The sequence below is a fragment of the Thermobia domestica genome, chromosome 16 (assembly GCF_964235325.1).
Source record: "Thermobia domestica chromosome 16, izTheDome1.hap1.1, whole genome shotgun sequence".
Classification (NCBI taxonomy): Eukaryota; Metazoa; Arthropoda; class Insecta; order Zygentoma; family Lepismatidae; genus Thermobia; species Thermobia domestica.
The window spans coordinates 30,870,161-30,895,772 of record NC_137469.1 but is presented as its reverse complement, the minus strand read 5'-3'; the positions used below and the strand labels follow the sequence as shown (position 1 = coordinate 30,895,772).

Sequence of the window (25,612 nt, the reverse complement as noted above, 5' to 3'; positions counted from 1 at the left end):
ATTACACGCTTCTGTACAATAATACCGCTTGATCATCTGTTATTACTTATGCAAATATATTAATTCAAATGACTAACCAATTAAAATTGGACTGTACAAACGTGGAAATAATCAATTACAAATAGAAATATATAAGATAGGCCACCCAGGTTTATTCCCAACTGACAGCTAGAATTGTTGAATGTTTGGTTTATTTATTTCAAATATAGCCCTTACACACTTCAACAACATTGTACTCCTCAAGTGAATCTAGTGGTGCGAAAACCTTGAACACTTTAAACCTCTCAACGTTTAGGTTGGAACTACAACTTTCGGTTTCAACATGTATCTCCATCGAGCAAGAACAGCAAGAGATATCGAGATGTAGTTTTTTGCAATTGACTCAACTTTCAAAGAGTAAGTTCTATCTTCTCCCATAACCGTCTATCCAATCCGGAAGTGGTTCAAATTAACGATTTCCGGTTTCAACCTTTATCACAATAGAACAAAAAGAGTAAGATACATTTTGAATGCGGATTCAGCATCCGATGAATAGGTACTATCTTTGATCTTATTTCTCTATTGCAAATAGAAGTTATACATGTACTACTTTCAGTTTCACACTGTAAAACAATATTTTTTTCTTTCCTTTTTGTGCATTGCTTGGAGTTTAACATCAGTTTTCAGCACCTAAACTATACGAGACGGGACTTACTTCTTAAAGTGAGATCCGAACTATAACTCGAGTTTGTATCAGAGGCTAGCATCAACACTGTAGATTGTAACAAGGACCAGGTAAACAATGGGCAAGGATATTAGTCATTTGTCAATAAAAAAAAACTTCTTTTCGTCCATTATCTATACACACACACACACTAAGTTTACACAGAAGTTATCTTTGCAATGATATGGTGAAATGTTACAAAGCTTGAGTAACATATTCTGTGCACCTGGCGTTTATAACGCATACATAAATATAATATCTTTTGTGTCCTTGCAGATTTGTGAAAATGGCTACCTGCACCACTGAACAGTCCACAGTCAGAACAGCATTTCAGTTAACTTTGGTGTCAAATGTGGACCTGATAGAGGCATAATAGCAAACTTGAAGAAAAGAAAAAAAAATCCAATGACAGGATCAGTCTTGGATAACCACGCTCACTGAGGAACGCCCATAACTGCAAAAACAACAAAGAATGTTGAAAAGGCACGTGTAACATTTGAAAGAAGCAGAAAAAGTCGACTCAGCACACGTGGCAAGAAATTAGGGATCACACGACAGTTGAAATCTGCAACGGATTCGACTGGTCTTCGTACTCACTGGATTTAAATTTTCTTAAGTTTCTTATCATGGGGTTACATCAAAGATAAAGTGTATAGGAAGAGTCCCAAATCATTGGATGAGCTCAAGACCGCTATTAAACATGAAATATTTGCAACTGCACTAGATGTTCCTCCCGCAGTAGTGTCGATTGTGTAAAATCGTTTCCTTTCGGGACAAACATATTGAATATGTTGTACTATAAATGGTACAACACAATCACACTTTACATGAGCTTCTGTAAGTATAATCACACTTATGTCTTTTCATTCAGTTGTGATCGACATTGAACAATACATCCACATTAACAACAAATTGGTTACTTACCAATATATATCCTTCCCTGGGATCGAACAACAAGCTAGTTCCGTCTTCAATGGTAAGATAACAAGGATAAAAAAAACGACAAAGAGAAATATGGTATATGAACAGGAATACATACCACCAAATGAACGTAACGTATAAAATAGGTACAGCATAGAACGAGCAGAGCACAGTGAAAGAAAGAAAGAGTTTGAAAGAAGCGTAGTCTCTCTGCTACGTCACTGTTGCCAAAACAAAACCGCACATCAAAGATCTTATCAATGTTGCCAGAATCCAGATTTAAAACCGGTTTATATTTACGAATAAAGAATGATCCTTTCGTCTCTCGTTCTTCTTTTGTTTTTTCCCAAACCTATACTCCTCGTATATATAACTAATGAAGGGAAAAACACTTACCTGCATCGTTGTGCCATCTCCTTGATTATGGATTTGTTGAATATTTGCAATCTGGTACATTGATGCAGGTACTGGAACTGTGATCATTCCTGACACAGACACTGGATAACCTATGAGGAAAAAAAAAAAAAAAAAAAAAATACAAAATGCTGTTGCAGTATTGGAATAAAGGAAAAACAGTTTATTAGGAAGATTTTTTTTAACTTTCAGCGCACAGAAGCAAACAGTAGTTTCATGCTTGCTCCAAAGAGATTTAAGGACGTCTACCAGCCTATAAGACAAATAAAACTTGTAAAACATTAGACCGCTTTCACACGTCTCCGGCTATGTAAACGCACCAACAAATATCTCCCTATGTTGTCTTTCACATATATTTACAAATTTGTTTCGTATCTGTTGTTTAGTAAATCTGAGACTATAAGATATGACTAGACGATTGCGTACGTATATTATGAATAGTTATTCCAATAGGCGAGATTCTAAGCAAAGTGTAGGGAAAATGGTACACAAGACTACGCAGCTATCATTACAATTAACCACTAGGAAGCATTAGGCACTTGACTTCTTTTCTGCTTTATTACCTTGCCTTCTATCCTACCACAATACTACAAACAACTTCTGAGCATGGACTACAACTTCCTATTACTTCTGACATAATCTTACACACTTACAACAATAGTCTACAACCAATGCTTCAACATTCTGACTTGAACTATCAGATATTAATTGAAATCCTTTCTATAACGCAGCCTTTTCATCTAAACTACTAATCTACCGAAGTATGTGGTCAATCAGAGCCATTTCTGTCCCACACAAATTATTCATACCAGTATCCAAATCTTCTATTGCTGAAATTTTCCGGAAATTTCAGTATCTAATAGACAACTAAACAATTGAGTCATACGAAGATATCCACTACTCACTACAGCGTGTTAAGAGATCAAACGTCACGACCTGAAAGTTTTAGACGCCATAAGTTTTCTTCAAATCTGAAGAGTATGAATGCACCAACTATAATGCATCGTTTATTCGAATTTGGGGGCTTTTGATTCCTGGTGATCGCTCGGACTATGAGAAAGCGGGTTACGTCTTATAATATTCAAAACTCTGCTGATAAAGTATAAAATTAATTCAGTGCAGATACAAATTACTTAAAAGGAACAAGTGGCAAAAGTATAAAGACATTAGAGCTGCCAGATCTCATATTTGTCCCGTAAGTTTTACGTTTTTCTGACTCATTTTACCATGTGAAACCATACATGAACAGAACATACTGCCACAAATCTTTTTCTTTTCTTTTTCGCTGAAAAAACTGGTAAAACACATTCAAATGTGATACGTTATTCTCTGTTTACATACAGTACAAACAGTTTTTTTTTGGTAAAAATTCAACATGTAAAAAACACGTCATATCATCTTCTTCCCTACTGCGACTGTTATCGTAGCTTTAGTGAAGAAAAACATTGCTACCATGCGTACTCCACTGAATGTGCGCCTTATCCAGAGACGCTTAATGTGTACCAAATAGGGCCTTGAAGTTACTTACAGTTGACACATGTCTCACTAATCTACGGGCCACGGCGGCTCAATGGTAGAGCGTTCACCCCTGATGTATGGGTCCTTGGTTCGATCTCAGCTCGCGCCAAGTGAACTTCGTGGTAGACAAACACCGCGGACATTGTTTTTCTCGGGGTTCTCCCGCTTCATCCCACTTTCTTTATTCCACCATTTTATTCATTTCTCATCATCACAGCCTCCTTTAGCCTAGCCGGCATAACAGTTGGGACTTACAGATTTCGTTTGTCTCGCTAATTTAATTAGACTAGGAAGGTTTGCTGATAAGGAGTTGTTCCTACGTTGGTTAACAGAAAATACGTACTGCTTGTTTATTGCAAGTTACCTGACAACATGACAGAAGTTTCACAAACACGTTGCTAAAGGTTTTTAAATAGTTATATTCATACATTGTACAAAATAGTTAATTACTTTTTCCACTACAACTGTACCTTATCCAACGAAAAATCATGGCTTACCGTGACCATCTTCACCCGTAAGTATAATTTGCCCCTCTTGATTTAACGTCGCTTCTGCAACATTATTGAGGTCTACCGCAACTCCACCTTCCCCTTGTGCTGACGCCACTTCAGCTAGAGTCTGAACAGCGTGAACAGTAGGAGTGCCGTCACCATGACCTGTGTGTATCTGCAAACGAAAATAGAAACGTGAAAGGCACAACCATACTAAGTACAGAGATAAATTTTATATAATAACTACTAGAAAATTCATAATCGCAGAAACTAAAGCTTGCCACTTCACACGTCCATGCGGATTTTCACATTATTATACCACACTGCGGATACATTTTTACATCCTGTGCGGATGGCAGATGAAAATGAGCATATTCGTGAAAAGTCATGGATTTTAGTGATAATTCTTCTAAATACTATTAATTATTTACATCAGAAGAAAATTGAGTTTCGTAAATTATTTTATCTGCTTTAAAACCTTACAATAAATATGAAGTGCTAATCCGATTTTATGAAAATGTGTGTGAGATGGCTTACTCTTCTTTCCGGAGAATCTTTTATCTTCATTTCAGCTTTCCGTTCTGAGTTAAGACGCTTACGTCTTATGAGTTAGGAAAAACAAAAGGATTTTTTCTAAAACTGACAACTATGGTATTGCCAAGTTAGCAATGAGCTCCCTCGTGGCTAAGCGGTTAGCGTACGCGGAGAACCGCGTTCGATTCCCAGCGAGAGCTCATGTGGTTCGGATTCAGGGTGTCTACTAAAATTCCAAAATGAAATTTAGTGAGTTTTTCGTGACCTTTTCCTTACCAAACCATATAAAATTTCGTAACATTCAAAAACTTATTAACAGTACCTATATTCTTCAGCACTTATCTTTATCTTATCTCTACTTTCAAAGGCTGTTCCTTGGACTGCTAAAAGGTTGGTATCTTCTCACAGTTGAATAAACTGGTTAGATGCGATGCGATTTGCAACGCCACTGCTCAATGATACCAGCTGAAGGACAATCTTAAGAGCGAGTTTGAATGTGAATTAGGCCGAATTTTCATGCATACGACAGAAGCGTGCTTTGCTTGCGATTTCGTAGAGTCTAAAGCCAACAACAGACATTTTTGGCAGTGAAATTTGACGTTTTATACAATAAAATTTTCCAGTTTGTATTTATATCCGTATAGATAAAAAAAAAAAAAAAAAAAAAAAAAAAAAAAAAAAAAAAAAAAAGTGGCTCTAAAGCTAAATTTCGTGACTTTTTCTTCACTTTCATGACCGTTTTCTGATTTCGTGACTTTCTCATGACTTTCGTGACCGACAGACACACTGAGATTCCACGTTAATCAGTAGGTCCACGCCTCATATAGCTTCGCTGCTGAAAGGGGCGCTAAACTCAAAATCCAATCCAAGCCAAGCAAGTTAACAATGTTCTTGTCAAAAACCCGCATTTAAGAGGATCCTAAGTAAATAGGTATGCTTTCCATTTATGTCATATTGCTGTTTATATGAATTGTATTACATTTTATTCAGTGTATTTGATTTATAATAAAAATAGATAGTATTGAATGTTTAGCTTAGATGTATGTAACGTTATATAGCATAGATAGATGTAACGCAACTTTGTGAACATATTAAATTCCATAACTGGGATTGGATTTCAATTACACTTTGCTGATACATTGAGTGCCTTAATAAAGCGGTTCAGTTCAACTATGGGTGTCGTGGGTGCAAGGGGGCATATAGAGTGGCAATGACTATGAAGCTAGCAAGACGAGCAAATGTCACTTGCAAACTTCTGCACAACCGAACATAAAAAAAAGCAGGCCTAATTGCTGAACTATGCGTCGTTTTTGAGATCTAGCATGAAACATATCCAAACATTTAAATTTTTCCAGGCTACGACCATCGTCACGCACGTGCTTTCTTCGCGTTTTTACCATGTCCTCCCTTTTTCTCTCTATGTAATATCATTTTTTTTGCAATACTTTATTTACATACAGAATTATTTTGTGGCCTAAGCAAAAATTTCCACCACTTTGTCCTCCTGAGATATTACGCCCCAAAAATGGCATAAAAATCACAAACTTCAACTTTTGGACCCCCATAAATCTACGATGCTAATAGTGTCCTAGCTGTGGATATTTCTGCAGACTCTTTACATGCTATAGTATTCAGCACAAAACTTATGACCTCCCCCCCCCACACACTTTATGTCATTTCAACATACAGCCCCTTTAAAAGTGTACTTTTTCTGGTGATTTTATATATGGGTTTGCAACCCTGCATATTTATTTAGAAGCAAGAGTATATATCATCCGTGTATCTCAGTCTCTCTGTACTGTAGTTTATGTACAAGCTGACAAATGCAAAAAATGACACTCCACCGACAATCAAGATGGCAGCCATTCAGGAACACTTCTACACTCATGTCCAAAATTATTGTCGCATGTCTATACATATGTTGTTATAGGAATATAATTTGATAACGAATTCGCCCGATATTTCTTACAATGTTACCATGTGTATAATCGGCAACGCCATGTATGTAGCAAATTTCAAGTCGAAAGAGCAGTAAATAAGAACAATAAAATGAAAATAAAATTTTCTTGTACATTTAGCAACATTTTGGTTTACTCATTCCAATTTTCGTATTTATAATTCTTTTCCTATGAAATTTACCACAAATATACATTTCCCGATTATACACATAGTATCAGCATTAAAAGTACCCTGCAAAATCATTATCACATCATATTCTTACAAGAAGACAGTTATAGATATGCGACAATCATTTTGGACATGCGACAATCTGAAAAGTGTTATTGACCTTCTCATTCACAAGGTTCATCACATTCCAATTTTTATAATTTTCGGAGATGGTCGAGCAACTGCTCTGGACCACTTCGCATGGATTGACCCATAATAATATGAGTTGTCTACAATAGACGAAATGATTAAAATATGTACTTCTACAAGGAGCATAATTTCTTAATAAGAAAACACACATATGGCCATGAAAGCGTAGCGAAAATTGTCGTTTTATAATTTGGATGCTTATGTACATATAATTTCAACTTTTATTACATAAGAACAAAATCACACAAGCTACAATGCGACATCTATGCATATGAAAATTTATAACTGATTATTTGCAATAAATTAAGCCAACTGGTAGTAACTCAAACATATTTTACGTATACTTTTACGCAAGAAAGTCAGGAACATAGAATAGTATTAAATTTTGGTTACTTACCGTCGCCACTCCTTGGACTTGTGCTGTCGTCCCGTCAGGAAGCGTAATAATTGGGTTGTTAGGATCCACTTGAATTATGGAAACCGTGCCGTCAGGGTTACTTATCGTTTGTAACACAGCAGAAGCATATTGGGCCGTTACCTGCAAATGAAGTTTTAAAACAATGTTTTAACTCAACGAAGTAAACACAATACAATGCAAGTTAAATTAAATTCCTTGGTTAGAATCCACGAAGGATTATGATCGGCCAAACAGCGTTTAGTTCAAGGTGTCGTCAACACATTGGCTTCCATTACCATATTTCTGCCCTTTTGGAAGCTACTGCTCAATTCATGATACTGAACAAGTACGGTAGATCTATGTTCCACGAGAAATCGGAATGTGAAGCCAATACACTAGTCAAATGAGATAAATGGAATTAATAGAAAAGAAAGATTACAGGCTTTTTATTGAAGACCGTACAAATCTCAGGTTTCTACAAAGTTCTAAATTATTGTTATAATTGAAAAAAAAAAAATAATAAATACGGATATTAGCTTTTAGAAGTTATTGCTTTCCAACATTTTTCATAACGTATTTTATCGTTGAGAATACTTCCTTAACATATCTGTTTAGCACGTAATTCTTCGTGACTTCAATTAATAGAATATCGGCAATACACCATATTGTCATTAATGATCGGACACTCAGATTGAAAGATCTTCCTAAGTCATCAATACACGCGACATTCCACTAAGAGGATCGCAAACACTTAGTAAACATGTGCACTAGTAACATCAACCCTCTCACTGGTCGAATAACGACGTGACCTAAGTGAGGTAGAAGATGCTTGACTCATCAATTCGATCATCCTGTTCGGGAGACTTCGGACAAGCTTCAGATTCCACGTACAACAATCAATGATGCAGTGGGTGGAATGGGAACAACTCCGTCCAGAAAGTAGACAAAACAGACCGATCGGAATCGACAATTTCTCTGACGTGTTGTGAAGTCAAATTGGCAGTCGTTGTTACTCGCTATGGCCACATAATTTAGAATAGAATCAGGAAATGACGTCACTACACGTACCAATCGCCAAGAGCTGTTTGCCCTGGGATTCCATCCGAGATTTGCAGCACATAAGCCACTTATTACAATCCGGAACGCTGTTGTCGATTATGATACAGAAATGTACGTCACCAATGGACACTAGAACAACGAAAGAAAACAGACTAGAATAATGAATCACATGCTCCGTTTTGTGGCGATCTGATTGACGTGTATCGGTGTGGAGAACGCCAAAAGAGCTGTAGCTACTGAAGTGTCTTGCCCGTAACATGAAATTCGACGGTGAAATAATGGTATTACCCCATTTTTTGTGGTCTAGCCTCGGTCCATTGATTTTACACCTACAACGCTGAGACAATACATATCAAGCAATATTATAAAACTCTCTTTGCTACCTGGTTTGTGATAACAGTTCGGCAGTAAGCCTTTTCATTTCCAGCATGACAACATGGCTATCCATTAAACAAAGGTCATAGCCGAGTGGCTGATGAAATGAGAGTGAACGAATTTGACTATCCATTTTAAAATCCACATCTCAATCCCACTGACCATGTGTGGGATGAATTACTTCCAATTGTGGTCCAAAATTCGCCTACACCACAACTATGCTGTTTGCAATTTAACAAAAGGAATGGACGGCAATATCTGTCGACGTTTATCGCATTTTATAGGATGTCTTCCACAACAGATGGAAGCTGTGATACCGGCGAATGGCGAATCTACCTCGTTAATGACACCATACCAGCTACAGATTACCATATTCTTACGGGGGTTCGATCATTAATGTTAGTATAGTGTAGAGGTGAAGATTGTATACTACATGTATGATACTGTTAGGATGTTCAGTTTTTTTTTCATTTTTCTGTAGCCAAAACTCACTTCACGACTTACAAAACAAAAAAGCTTATCTCTGCAGGAAGCCTGACAATGTTGTGCCAATTAAATCTAATCAGGATTATAAATACCTACCACATATAACATTCAGTCATTTTATTTTTGTGTGTTTATTACGTAGATCACCTCAACTTACACGAAGATCTCCATGCGAACCACGTCCTACCCGTACGTTTCGTTCCAATTTAGATATCAGTAATACATTTATTGTAGCGTGTATATATACCCAGGTATATATATATATATATATATATATATATATATATATATATATATATATATATATATATATATATATTTACATACGTACCCTTATCAATTTGACCGTGTGTCTGTTTTTTTCTATAGTCAATACATCCAGAAATATTTCGATTTTGAACCTACTACTTTTAAAATTATCATTTTCATAACACATTTGAATAGTCCTGAGGTCTACGAGCTTATGAACATCGCGTACACAATACACAAATTGCAGTTCAGTAATATTTTTAATTGAATCTACACGGAAACAAATCACCAACCTCCAGTCCACTAAAACAGTCAACTTTTGGTATCTCTTTAACGTCCCATGATTATATACCCAGCTAAGGGTGACGGCTAACGAAATAGGTAGTATTGGTGGAATGATGAAAATGGGGGACACCCTCCCCCCAAAAACATCCACGCATACGGCGTTTGTCCGCTAGAAAGCAAACTTGGCAGCAGCTAGGATCGGACCAGTAACCTAATATACCAGAGATGACTGTTCTACTACTAAACCATCTGAAGCGCATTAAGTCTTCATAAAAGAACTAGTAGTCCTTAATATTATGTTTATAAACCTGCTTCGTAAGTTTTACTACCATCTGAGTTATTGATGGTATTCGACGTTAGCTACAACAAATAGACCGTTTGTATTTTTGAATTCTGTACTAAACATTGCTGAAATATTAAAACCAAGTATTAACGCAACACAGTACATAACGATTCGAAAATGCACTTTATCAATGATACCACGATATGTACGTCTAGTATACGAAGTTCAAAATTATTTGCCAGGCATCCCTGAATGCTGCAAGTGATATTCTCATGTGCCAAAAGGAAATTACATGGTATTTTTTAGTTTAATGTCCCATGGTAATACCCTTTAGGCTAGAGGAAATAGATGATTAATGAAAGTGATTATGAAAGAAAACATGGAATCTTTTAAGTTTAAAATCCAACGACTATATACCCTTTAGGCTAAAGGAGACGATAATTAAAATAAGTGAATGATGATGGAAGAATTGGTAAAATGAGAAAGTGGAAGGAAACAAAAGTACTCCAACAAAACCCATGAACACGATGCTGTCCACCACAAACTTACTTGGCCGGTGATCGAACCAAGGTCCCCATGCGCCAGAGGTACGCGCTGTACCACTGACCCACCGTATCCCCCAAGTTGAACAACTACTGGAAAATGAAATGAAACCTTTTAGTTTTACGTCCCACAGATATGACATGCAGCCTAGAGGAGACGGTCATGATGAGAAATGAATGAAATGGTGGTATGAAGAAAGTGGGAGGAAATGGGAGAACCACAAGAAAACCCACGCACACGGTGGTTGTACACCACAAAGCCCATTTGGTCGAGCTGGGATCCAAGTGTGTCAAGAAATGAGAGAACCCCGATAAAACCCATGATACGATTATGTTCACGACAGACTTATATGGTCTAGGATCTAACAACGAAACATTCGCCTGGAAATGGGCGCTAAGCCACTAAGCTACAGTGCCCCTGTACGGCTACCTCTGGTGGCAAAATGTTAAATGTAACTGATAAGTGCTTTAACAAAGTTTGAAATGCGTACATTCTAATGTTAAGTAGATGTGATAGTTTTATGGCAATCATTCCCCCAACCACAAGGTTGATTCTAAAGATCTCGCGTACAAATCTCCCTTTTGATGACCTCTAATATCGTGCAAAATTTGTGAAGACTGTTTAACTAATATTAGTGGCCACTCACTTGTCACTGTTCACTTTTTATTATTATTATTATTATTATTACTACCTTCCAGATCTTTATTAGCTAAAGAAGACATAAATGCGATTTGGAGCAGTCTTTTTACTACTTGTTTCCGCCGTCTGGAAGGTAATAAAATAAACAGTGAACAACAGTGAACAATGACAAGTGAGTGGCCATTAATATTAATTCATTTCCGACAAAAAGATTTGTGTTTTGTATTTTTAAAATCCTTTTAACCATTTTTTTAAACCTATCTACATTTCCCCCCGTTTTAAAATCCTTCTCGAACTGTGTCTAGGCTGAAGATGGAATAGAGTTTTCCGAAAGCGCTTTCTAGAATAATACTTTGGTTTCATGCAGTGAGTACTAGCCTCTCCTACATATTATCACCGCTCGCAATATTGTGATAACTATCATGATGAACAATCATTTCGTTCGAAGTAAGATTTGAATCCAAAATTTTCGATGTAGTAGTTTAATTACAAATACGTAAACTTTTTGAGACAAGCTTTGTTAATATATATACGTACAGGTTAAGTATAGGCCTACAAAATTATACCGGTACTTATCCCATTTATTGATCATTGAATTATGAAAGACGCATCGTATAAAAATAATTATAAATCCACTGACACGTAGTCAAAATAACAAATTAAACACGAACGGTAAATATGTAGCATACACATTGAGAATATGTATACTATAGTGAATGTCATCCGTATTATAATACAAACGCAAACCAATGAAAACAAGCACAGGATAAAGCACTCAATTGTACACCTACACGCAAACCAACACACAAGGGTGTCGCACAACCTAACAATACGGACACCAATAAATCATAACAACATACATAACAAAACCAATGTAGCGTTACCGGGAAAACCGGTACGTTATATGGTGTAACTGAACTGCCACAACCAGGTAGTATGCCGGATATATCCACAAGAACAACTGACCTTCGTCTTATCTCCATTCACATTCAACTCACGGTGTGAGGGCCAATGAAACACAGACCTCCACAAAAAGCGGCAGAACTTTCTTGGTTTCCTTTATGTAAGTTTCTAGCTTCAACTTGATATACAAACATTTTTAACTAGGGAGTTACTTTTCGCCCGCCCTGTAGTACAGCTCCGAAAAAGCACATATGGATCCTAAAATGTTCTGTCTGCTCAGCTCACCAACATTAGTTTTACTCGATAGTGCTACAGAATATTGCACAGCTGAGCAATATTCTACCACACCACAGACACCATAATTCTATTTACGCTATTTGTAAACGAATTTAAAAAATATATCTTGTAGCAGAATGTACTAAAAGCATGACAATATTTGCCCCGTGAACGGAAAATTATGAATATCTGAAATAATCTAATCCACTCAAACATGCTAATTCAAACTTCTAAGAGGACCCAAACCTGAAACAAACACCATGCACAACACAGATGGAAACAATGAATCATGCAAGTCTAAATTTACTTGAGATGTCCTATTATTTATACGTTCCGTTATCTTCAGTAACTCTCAATGTATAAACAGGTTGGAAACGAATTTTATATTGTTTTACAGCGTAGATCCTTCTGGATAAATGAAATTAAGAAATTCGACTTCGTAAGATTTTTCTCAATTAACGCCTTTAGAACGAAATAGATGTATCTTTCTTTTCTTTTTTTTTTTTTTTTTTATTTTTAATTTACTGTGGCTGGCGCTATAATAAATTTGACACGTAAACAAAATATATGAATGCAAACGAATGGTGATATGAGGAAATGATCAAAGTAACAGGTAAGGGAGAACATTGTGAAAATTCACGGATATGCTGCTGTCCACTACAAGTTCATGCATGTTCCTACGTCAATCCTTTTGTACAATTAAACGGAAATTTTTTGAGTAATCTACAAAACTTTGATTCGAAAAATAAGCTCAAGTTCAGTGTATATTGAATTTAAATTTTCAATTGTTAATTAGTATGAAGCAATAGTAAAGACCTTATGACTTTTAGTTCAACATTATATATCATGGGTTAATACCGAAAGTTTTGTACTCTACTGCGATTTAGATGTAAAATTACGCGCATTAATACGATTGGCAGGGCAATAAATTTCTGGTAGTAAGGTCGCCATTGGCGACCAAATATTTTGGTTTGGCGTTAGGCATTTGGCCATTATTTTGTTTGCCTTCAAATTGCGAAGAACAAATGATGATCAAACTCTCTGATCAGGTTACTGGAATCAGACCTGAAATTTCGTGCCCTGCCATTGAGATAATGGAAGAATAATATTTAAGTGCAAGAAAAAAACAATCGACATAAACGCACTATAACAGATGGAAGAACTAATACCTAACCACACTTCAGTAAATCACGCAAATTTACAAAAATCAAAACTGTAAAGAAATTATATTGTATATTAATTAACTTAAGGTTAGAAGTTTGCTACCAAACTATAAAACGACGTTAACAAATAAAATACTGTGAGTTACAATACTCTCATCGCATGCTGAAGCAATTAAAAGGGAAATTACGGACACAAACGTAAATACTGCAAATAAAAAGAGTATAATGTGGGGGGAGGGACATGTTCTTACGAGTATTCTGCACTCTACAACTGGAAACATTAAAAACAGATAGCTCTACTATCAACATTCTACAATTAACGTTTTCAGTTGCCTTTATTCTCTTATTAAACTACATGAGTTTTTTCCCCTGCATCATAGAATATTTTTTTATCTTACGAGGGTCATTCAACTCGAACTGGCAACACTGCTGCTACGATTGGAATGTCGTGTGGGCAGGAAACAAATGACGAACGTAGTGTGTTCCGTGGGTGTGTATGAGTCGGTTGAACGCTGCTGTGGTTCCACATTACGGTGTGTGTGGCGAGTAGACATTGTTAAAGTGATTGTTGTATGAAATACCGCCCTAACACGATGTTCACGCGTGCAGAACAGCGTATGTTTATGAAATTCCAAGTGGCACGAGGGCGAAATGCTAGGACGATTCACAGAGGATTAGTAGAGGCCTGAGGTGAAGCTGCTGTACCATATCGGACAGTGGCGAGATGAGTTGCAGCATTTCAGGCGGGACGAGTCATCAGACAAAATGCAAGGTGGAGGATATATGCGAACGACTACGCACGAAATTCATCTTGCAAGAGTACGGACACTGCTTGACGGTGATCGGCGCTGAACTTGTAGTGAATAGGCGCAAGCAACTGGACATTTCTTCCGGATCAGTGTTCCGCATGCTAGCACAACGTCTTGGCATGCAGAAAATTGCAGCCAGATAGGTACCCTATGCTCTGACCGAGGTTCAAAAATGGCATAGGTGGAAATGTGCGCGCCTACACCTTTAACGTTACAATGAGGAAGGTTATGACTTCTTGCACCGCATTATTAGAAGTAACGAAACGTGGGAAAGATCCTACAAGCCTGAATTGAAACGTCAGTCGAGTGAATGGCACCACCCAGAATCTCCACGACCGAAAAAGCTTACGCAAGAGCCAGCACACGTGAAGGTGATGATGATAATGTCATACGACTACGAAGGCATTATCCTGTCACATCAAATTCCACAGGGCGTTACCGTTAATGCTTCATACCTCAGTCACCATTTGCGACCAGCACTGCGGCGAAAACGTCCACACCTCCTAGAATATGGACCAATTCTCCTACACGACAATGCCAGATGCCACACAGCCAATCCAGTTCAGACTCCGTTACGACGATGGGTTAGGTACTGGAGCACCCGCCATACTCCCCAGATATGAGCCCCTGCGATTTTGATCTTTTCCCAGAAATGAAAGAACCTCTCAGGACAAACGTTTCAGTGACATTCCGAGCACTGTTCGTTCGGAGAGGGCGCACTGTCAACACCCTCTCACAAAGTAGGGCTTTGATAGGTATTCAACGGCTACCAGGCATCTGGCGAAGGGTTCAACAAGCTGGCGGAGACTACATCGAAGGACTGTAAGCTTCTTCAGGTGAGTGATTCACAACATTCTATTTCACAACTATGTTGCCACTTCGAGTTAAATGGCCCTCGTATATATATACACAGGGTAGACAATTTATCTGGAACATCTGTGATAACGGAGGAACTAGAAGAGGGAGAACAGCGAAACTTTGCACGAAGCAACTATAAGGAGGGTGACACTGTTTTACGTATTAAACACCACCATCCAATGAACAGTGTTACCATCTCAGTATACAGTTAATTTTTTCAAATGGCACTGCATCAGATTAATACATATTTCAAATCATCATGTTAAACGAAAACCTAAAATTCCACATTTATTATTCAGTGTTGCAAACTATAATATCACAAACATCCAAAGTTTGGAAGCCTCTATCACAAAGACAGCACAACGGAGATGGACAAGATAATGCACATAGGAAATACCTTAGCGTTGGATACTATGGTAATGGTATGACTTGTTTTGAATTAATAGCAACGAAGTTACAAGAGCTTGAAAATTTGAATTTTTTTGAAAGGCTTTATTTCGAAAACTTGCTTAGGTAAATGTCATATCTAATTACCTGTTTGGTTTGCAATTGGCAAACAAATCATTTTGCCGCTTACAGCACTTCGATATCTTAAACCATTAAGAAGATATGATAAACATTCATAAAGTTCGTAACACTGCTCGAAATGGCGTATTTCTGGACAATATTTAAATTGATTGTTGTTTTCCTTCTCTTTTATAGCATTCCAGGAATAGCTTTTGGTAGGTGTAATTACAAGTCCTTGCTATTACATGATTTGCGCAGTGTTGGAAACTTCAGCAATGTTTATCATATCTCTGGAACGGTTTGAGATATCGAAGTGCTGTAAACGGCAAAATAATTTACACATCCATTGCAAAACACACAAGTAACTAGATATGATACTTGTTTAACAATTTTTTCACAATAAAGCCTTTCGAAAAAATATATATACAAAGCGCGTCCAAATGAAACCTGCCTGGAGACCTGCGCACTATACTGAGAATCGAGAAAACTGTGTATTGGACGAGTTACACAAGAGTTAGTAATAAACCTGCATGCATAACAGATTGGCGTGGCGTTTGACTGTGGAGGGGACGGAACAGGTATGACGGCGGTTACAAGTCCGTGCTGCGTTGATCAACGCGTTGTTATTCAATTGTTTGCAGCAGAGGGATGTCTGTCGTGAAAATCATAGGAGAGTAAGTGTAAATTTATGGGGAGAAGTGTATATCGTAAACAATTGTAAAGAACTGGGCAAGAATGTTCCTGAAAGATCGAGAACATTTGTGCCTGGCCTGGACGCCGAGAGTATGTTATGTGGTCCTAACCTTTCTGGAACATTTGTCCTCAAATGCTTTTAATAGTTGTTTTCCATACACACTTTTTCCCCATAAATAACACTCACTCTCCTGTGAATTTCACTAGGCTGACATGCTTCTGCTGAAAACAATTCACGAAAACAGCGCGTTGATCAACGCGAAACGGGTTTGAAGTCGCCACCATATCTTTTATGTATCACTACAGTCACACGTTATGCATTAACAGCTGGTCTCATGTTCATGCACGTTTACTACTATCTGTCGTGTCACTCGCCCAACACATACTTTACTCGATGCTTAAGAGTGCACAGTGCACCCGGGCAGGTTTCGTCTGGATGTTTTGTACAACTTCAAAATAAAACTATTTCCATTTTCTTTTTATCTTTCCTTTAATAGTATTTTAATATCGTTTTTTTATTTAACTGATTAGTTTTCCATCCGATTTCTGTTCGTATAATTCAATAACTGTGTTCGTCATTCCACCGTAAAACATGCTCCGATAATGGACAAGAGTCCACTGAACTGAAAATTAACAAGACTTTCTGAAACTGAAAATTGATTTTCATTAATTAATTAATTTTCATTCAACTTCCTATGGATATGCCCTTTAGGCTAAAGAAGATTAATAAAAGTGAATGACTATGAAAATAATGGTGGAAAGAAACGGACGAACCCTGAGAAAACTAACGGGCACCATGTTCTCCACCATAAACTAATAAGGTGTATTTATTTCGTAATATGTTCCTAGTGTTCTACTTCCCGTATTGAACAACTATTCGCCTGCACAATATCGAAATTCTGAATTGTTGTTCAAAAAATCTTGACCTTCCTACTTTTATTCCTAAAGCCCTGGATAATGCGATGTGCTAAATCTTATTAACAATGCTCCGTAATCGATCACAACACTTGACACTGGAGGCAATAATTATAAGAGATGATAAAGGTCAACATGCATTCCAGTAATCACTTAAGTCGGAGGTCGCGAGATTCAAACCCGGATGCTCTTTATTGTTAAATTAGTTGCTAACCACCTATGTCAATCGGTCAGTTTTCCTAATCTTCGAAAGCAGAGAGTGCAGAATATCGCTAATAATAATAGTAATAAAAGAAACTCACAAAATTATAACTTACATGAGTCAACTCATGAAAATATATAAGAAATAAAATAAAACACACACAGGCCAGGCAAAGCAATCACTGAGTCCTCTGTTTTCTACGCTCAACACACAGAGGGTGAATAAATTGAGCTACCTGGGCTGTAGTGGCTGTGGTGGTCACCTGTTGATTTGATTTGTGGGTCTTGATAGCTGTGGCTACGTTATTTTTATTCTCCTCTTCTTCGTTAAATGCAGGGAGCAAGTCTTCTCTTCCATGGTACTTGTAACAATTAATTACTATTTGCCTAAGGGCGTGCGTCCACGAGATCTGAAAAAAAAAAAAAAAAAAAAAAAAAAGAATAGAAATGAATATATTTATAGAAAAAAAAATCTTAAATTCCAATTAAGCCTACGAAATGAGATATAAATTATATACTGGAGACATATACAGCAAATCACCACGACCACCATCTGCAATTTTAATTCTTGCACACCATCAACAATTTAAAATTACCTTTTGTTTTTCTTCTTCCGATCGAGCATCCATTCGGACATTCGCCCACGGTAACTCTTTCGGCCACCAGGGCGGTCTCGTCGATTCTCTCCCCCAACCTGGCTTTCCTCGACCTACAAACAATAGAATGTTTCATGAACATAAAAATTGACCAGCATACACTACTATATACACTGTTCCTACGCAATTAGGAAGCTTACAACGAGTTGTCAAGGAGCTTTTCGATTGTCAAAATCTTTCTCAGGTCATGAGGACAGAAAAGAGAACGTACAAAAAACACAGAAGTTGAAAAACTTAAATAGTTTCATGTACCATATTGGATAACATGCATTAGAAGTAAAGACACGAGGTAGGCAGAGGTTCATAACTTCTTACCAAATAACATACATATTCAAAAATAAATTTTTCCTTCCACGTTGGTTCAGTTAAAACTTTATTCATGATGTCATAATAGTGAAGAAATAACTTTAAAATTAAAAGAAACATTCAATTTAACATCCCACAATTATATCCTGTAGGCTATAGGAAATATGATTTAAAAAAGAAAAAAAAATGATGTAATGAAGAAATGAGTAAACTGGAGATCTACATTTTTCCAGACATGACCTTGTCCACTAGAAACAGGTATGACCCAAACTTAACCACAGAGTGAGATTGGGGAGCCTCAGTAGTAGCGCGATTACCGCTGGTGCGTGGGGATCCCGGTTCGACTTCAGCTCCCGCAAAGTGGCCTTTGTAGTAGAGAAACACCGTTTGTATAATTTTCTTGGGGTTCTCTCTTCCCTCCCACTTTCTACATTCCACAATCTTCTTCTCTGCTATCATCATCATGTCAATGGGACGTTCCCACAGGGATGAATTCCCACGTTTACTTATTTGATGATGAATTCCTTGACGTCTCCAGGTTTTCCAGGTCTACATATAATGTAAACAACAATTTTAGGAAAATGATCCAAAAACGGATCACAAGATTGCGATCTTGGCTAATATTTACTTTCTGGATCAGGGTCCACAAAATTTTTGAACGGCCTCTAAATCGACTTCTCGTATTTTCTACAGAATAAGCACACATACTGAGTTCCTATCCCATCAGACATGAACGCTCTATCCCTCTGCTGCCGTGTCCCCTTGATCCATTTAGACTTGTTTCCAGTAAAACATCATTATGATTGTATGTGCAACACATATAAGCACTATATTGAATAGTTTTTCAATTATGAAATTAGAAAACTTTTACTTGGTTTTCTTGAGTACATTCAAATTATCTCAACTGATCTACTGTCAACTCACTTGTAACATCATCTTCGCGTCTACATTAAGGATGCAAAGAAATAACAATTTCTTTCTATTCGGCTTCAAACGAGAACAAAATGTCAATAAGGAGGATTTGGTCATGGTTTTGGGTTAACATTCTTTTGGAGATATGAGAGAGAGAGAGAGAGAGAGAGCAAGAAAGTAAGAAAGAAAGAAAGGAAGGGTGTGCTTCAAATTAGTTCATACTGTAGTAACGAAATTTTGGCTGAATTCGAACTGAGAATGCTAGTAGTTTTAAAGACTAGGATGCTTCGCACAAATATTGAAATTCTTTTGAATATGGTAGGTGCCAAAATAGCCCAAAGAGATATTCGGCTCAGGGCAGGCACTCGTCCTAACATTCGGTAAGCTGCTACCTTGGTAGTCACAGCCTCAGATAATTCTGTTTTTAATTTTCAGTAAATTTTCAAAATAACAAAGCACATACGCTTATTAAAGACATACTAAGTTAATAATAATAATAATAATAATAATAATAATAATAATAATAATAATAATAATAATAATAATAATAATAATAATAATAATAATAATAAATACATAAATAAATAAATATATTACTTAATAAAGAGCGTAGTTCGAGGTTAGTATTTCATTATTAAAGAGATAGACTAGACCGAAAGAGAAAGAGGTAAATAAAAAATCTGCCTTCGAAACTGAACTCTCAACACCTTCCATTTTTCGTTCCAAATGTATATATTTTTTAAAATAATTTCTCACATATAATGTCCCAAAGCAATGGAATTCTATAGAAAAACTATGTTTTGCATGTTAGAATTATGATTTCTGTTCCTTAATTGAAATAGGAAACAGAAAACTGTTATTCTTAGAAAATTTAAGATCAGCTAGTAGTTTTAAGACTAGCATACCTCTTACAGAGTATCGTAGGTGCCAAAATAGTCCAAAGAGATACTTGGTTCAAGGCAGCCACCCGTTCTAACATTCGGTAAACTGCCACCTTAGCATTCATAGCCTCGGATAATTCTATTACTAGTTTTCAGCATATCTTCAAAATAACGAAGTACATACTTTTATTAAGACCTACTAAGTTAAGCGCAGTTCAAGATTAGTATTTCACTAAGGACAGACTAGTTGTACAAAGATGAGAGGTAAAGAAAAAAAAAAAAAACCTTCGAAAGTGAACTCTCATCAAGACCTTTCATTTATTGTTCCATTTTTTTTTTTTTTTTTTTTTTTTTTTTAATGATTTCTCACACATGATGTCCATTCTATAGAAAAACTAGGTTTCATATGTTAAAACTATGACTTCTGTTCCTTAATTGAAACAGAAAACATATTCTTCTTAGAATAAGATCAATATGAAAACATAATCCTGAAAACAAACATTTACAGAATACGAGAACATTTTCTCAAAAACAAAATTTCCAAACAATGTTATCAAGTACTTGCAAAGCTTTCATAAATAAGGAGAGCAGTTAATGAGGACATACCTGTTGAGTACTTTAACATTAGAGGTATAAATGCTCGTAACTGTGCTTGCGTCATTTTCTCGACAGGTGTAGGAATACCATCAATGATAAGTGGTGGCAATTCATATAACGTTGGGTCCTCTTGAGGAGGTGGAGGGGCTTGTTGCGCTAACGCAGATTCTAACTCTTGCATGATTACACTACGGAGATTTTTCACCTGAAATATATCATTAAAAACATTATACAGTACAACTTTACATAACAAAACATTTTTCATAATATGTTCGTTATTCTCTTCACTTTATTTTTGAATACAACAAATTCACTTATCTGTGACAGATTTGCGTACTAAATAATAAACTAATTATGATGAATGAACAAAAGGCTAGTACTCACCGCAAGAAACCCAAGTATAATGCAGCCCACTTATAACGAATTTCAAGGAACCAACATAATGAGTTCTTTATATCCGAACTTCGTTATAAACAAACTCGTTTAAAACAAAGGATTAGATAACTAGCAGATACGCTTAAAAAAGAATATACAGAAGTATAGCATTACATCTGAAGATAATTTTATGAATTGGGCTGTTATCTAGTTTATCGTACATATTGCGGTTATTGCTACCTGTTCAAGCACGCTTGAACAAATCTGTAATTTTCTTGTGAACCGTGTCTGCTGCCGCTGTTCGTTACACCGCCGCGTCCACTTCCTCAAATGCCCGAAATGCATTGTCCGGCACCGTGTTGCTGCATTCGAGAAGACAGCGTTGCAAGTTTTCCAAACTTTGGATCGCTTCTTTGGAACTCACGGGTTGCTTCACATTTTCCACTTCTCCCTCATCATAGGGATCTGCTTCCTATTATGAAAATTTTTCAGGAAACATGCAATGTTTTGTACATAGAACTGCCTGTAAAAATCTGTCAGATTTTGACAGGCATTATACAGGCGCCTGTTTCGGCGAAAACACATGTAAAATAAAATATTACAGGCACAAGTCTTCAGGTGATATGCATGTCGAAAAAGTATTCAACTTCTGTTGGAAATTTTGCACGGAAACACGCATTGTACAGAGCCTGTACATTAAAATGAGAACATGCAATGTACACGTTGTCACTCACATGCAAGTAAATGGAGGAAATATGTGCATGTAAAGTACCATGAATGGATTGTAAATAACATTCGCAATACAGTAAGAATGAAAAGTACAAGGAAGGTGCCTGTTTATCAACATGTAATATACATGTATGACATTCGCATTACATGTAAATACCATGTATTAGCGTGTAGCATGGAAAACGCATGATGTGGAATGTTATTTTACATTTATTATTTTCGTGTACATGCGAAGTGTGTAACTCCCGTAAGTGCAATGAACAGGCAATGTACAGGTGAACGGGAACATGCAATGATTATGATTGCCAATGAATGGATTAAACAGATACGTGTGGTGAACAAGGTGGATTGGAGCTAAACATTCACGTTATAGGCATAAGAGACACGCAATATTCAGGCACAAGTCTCCACTTCGACATTCGCTATGCAAGGTCGTAACACATGTATAATACATGAGATTACAACTGAATACATTGCCTGTATTATCTCCATGTACATGCGAAGTATGAACCCACCTATATGCAATCTACAGGCAATGTGCAGGTAAACGGAAAATGCAATGATCATGATTACCAATAAATGGGTTAAACAGGTGCATGTAATGAACAAGTTTGATTGGAGTGAATCATTAATGTTACAGGTGCAGGAAACAAGTAATATTCAGGCACCAAGTCTCCAGTTTGTCTTGCACATATGCAAGATCCTGACACATGTATACTACTTAATGCGAGGTACTTTACATGTATATTCCGCTAACACGCCCACTAATTCGCTAACACCTGTATTTCACATGTATTTAACATGTCAATTAGATTTTTATCAAATCAAAAGCAGCTGTTGTCAGATCTTCATGAGGTAACGTATATGTCAACTACAAGGAATATGCCGGTTACGTACATGTCTTTCCACTCTATATATGTTGTTTACACGCATTTTTCACGTTGCAAGGTTGCAACCCCATCAACATGAAAACTATCTGTTTCCGTGAAATGAACATGCAATGATCGTGAAAAAAATCGATACCTGTCTCATGCGTTTAAAAGTGCTGCATTTTCAGGCGCATGTACAGGCACCTGTAAAAAATATGCCTGTTTATGCATGTTTCACAGGCGCCTGTAAACCATCTGCATTTTCTGTCTGGGTCATCTTCCTTCGTAGCCTCCCTTACGCGATTTCTGCCGTCATCCGAGTGGGAGCGGAAGAAGTGAGTCATGCCTGGCTTGCACAGCGACAACAGCTATGAAAATCAGTTTTGCGGTACCTGAGTTATCCACAAGCACAAGAAAAGAAAACATGACCCCGTTCTGTAAACTTCGCTATAAGCGGTCTTTACGGAAAATATTGTTCGCAATATACGGTCATTTCTTCATTGTTTTAAATAGGCGGTGTGACAGGAACCACATTTATGTTCGTAATATCCAACAATTTGTTATTTTCGAGTTCGTTACAAGCGGGCTACACTGTACTATTCTAGGGAGTGCTTTCAGAAAGCTCCATTCAATCTTCAGCCTCGACGCAGTTCGAAGAGGATTTTAAAAAAATGGAGGGGAAATATGAAATATGGGAGAAAAATGATTAAAAGGATTTATAAAATGCGACGCACAAATGTTTATGTCGGAAATGAACTAATATTAATGACCACTCACTTGTCACTGTTGTTCACTGTTTCTTCTTCTTCTTCTTCTTATTATTATTACCTTCCAGAGTACAGAAGACATAAATGCGATTTGGAGCAGTCTTTTTACTACTTATTTCTGCCGTCTGGAGGGTAATAAACAAACAGTGAAAAACACTGTACAGTGAAAAGTGAGTGGCCATTAATATTAGTTCATTTCCGACAAGAAGACCTGTGTTTTGCATTTTTTTAAATCTTTAACCATTTTTTATTTATTTATTTTACCTATCCATTATTCTACCTATCCATTTCTCTCCCATGTTTTAAAATCCTCCTCCATCTTTGTCTAGGCTTGAAGATAGAATAGAAAGCGCTCCCTAGAATAACATTTTGGTTTCCTGCGCTAAGTACTAGCCTTTCGCTTATATTTCTTGCTAAATATTATCACTGTTCGCAATACTGTGATAATTCGATAACGAACCATTGTTTCGTACGAAGTGAGATCTGAAAGATGTACGTAAGACGGGGTTAGTTTGCACAAGATTTAAGCAATTTTAAAGAAAATCTCATGTAACTTACAAACGTAATGATGTAGAATAGTTATGAAATATATACTAGCTAGATATATATATATATAAAAAAAAAAAACAATCGTGCAAGTGCATTAGTAAACATTCAGTGTGACCATAGTTATTGGAATATAATTTGGTGCAAAGTAACCCCTATAGGTGAGGATACTTTGCACCACATACAAAAAAAGTATGTTCAACATACGAACATAACGTTTCTGTGCGATGTTTTCCCTTCAGTATTTATACATTTTACTTTCTATACAAAACTGAATGCAACCTACGAATATTGATATTAGAATGATGGTACCGGTGTCAGTACTTACTGTGACTTATCGATATTTGTAAAGAAAATTATGTATTTTCTGGTACCGGCACAGGACCCACATTCTAACAGTTTACATACAAAAATGCCAACTTTGGAACAGAAATTAAAAAATCCCCCGTGAACTGATTTGCCTTGGTTATTACGTATGTCCAAGAATATCATCCCAACCGTAATCAGTGGAAGATTTACGGTGTTTGGGACTTTCAGGCTGAAATCCACCCAAATTACATTCATTCCTATGCGTATAAGCTTCAATCCTCTCCCCCTTCCCTTAAGTCTAGTGATTTCTAAAGAAAAGGAAGCCTTTTTGAGTGAAGCCCCTCTCAAATTATTTTCGAACAAGAAATCCACTAAGGCATCTACTTAAATAGGAAATTTACCTAAAATTAGAAAGCAGGAGGTACCAGCAGTAATAATTTCCTATCTAAAGGGTTACTTTGGACCGGTGCAAAGTAACTCCGATTAGAGGCTGACATCGTCTTCTCCCAATTTTATTTTTTTTTTTTTTTTTATAAGTTCAAAACGTTCCACACTTTAATTTCAACTATTGTTTCAAAGTTCCATTATACACAGTGGTATTCTACGAAACTCACTTAACTTGGAGGGAAATTCTTCTACGTGATATCTTTCAAATTTTGTCGACCTTTACGATGACTGCTTTCCAAACATCTACAAAACAAACCCTCCGGGTAGTTAGAACTAAGGTTAACCCCCAACATTATAGCCAAAATACAGTTACAGTAGATGTTCTATCTTACGATGGCAGTTGAAACTTTCTCTTTACAGTTTATAGTTTTGCCGACAGGGGACTGTGCAAATCTTTTCATATCTTGTGCAAAGTTACCAATGAAGTGCAAAATAACCTCGTCTTACGGTACTAGTTTAATTAAAGATATGTGAACTTCTTGAGACAACTTTTGATAAATATACGTAATGACATACAGTGAAGACGAAAATTTTTGGATCATCGTGTCATTCAATCAATATTATTAACTGTTATTAAATAACACATCTGGCAATACTATTAAAACAGACTGAACACTGGTGTGACAACTCTTCGTGAGGCGCTCCAACGCCATCTGTTAGCGACTACCTGAACAACATTC

General features: G+C 36.7%; 1 protein-coding gene across 8 annotated transcripts in view; it reads right to left on the bottom strand.

Moving 5' to 3' along the window:
- Positions 1 to 25,612, bottom strand: part of ewg (DNA-binding protein Ewg) — an 81,128-nt gene that overhangs the window by 9,914 nt on the left and 45,602 nt on the right. For 6 of the 8 annotated variants that reach the window (XM_081742242.1, XM_081742241.1, XM_081742248.1 and 3 more), the window contains exons 7-12: positions 20,900 to 21,095; positions 18,135 to 18,247; positions 17,775 to 17,948; positions 7,295 to 7,435; positions 4,054 to 4,222; positions 2,021 to 2,130 (exon numbers count right to left, since the gene is read on the bottom strand). In XM_081742242.1, the coding sequence (XP_081598368.1) occupies positions 2,021 to 2,130; positions 4,054 to 4,222; positions 7,295 to 7,435; positions 17,775 to 17,948; positions 18,135 to 18,247; positions 20,900 to 21,095 (903 nt within the window). The remainder of the gene's footprint in view (positions 1 to 2,020; positions 2,131 to 4,053; positions 4,223 to 7,294; positions 7,436 to 17,774; positions 17,949 to 18,134; positions 18,248 to 20,899; positions 21,096 to 25,612) is intronic. The other 2 variants (XM_081742246.1, XM_081742247.1) reach the window with 1 other exon arrangement.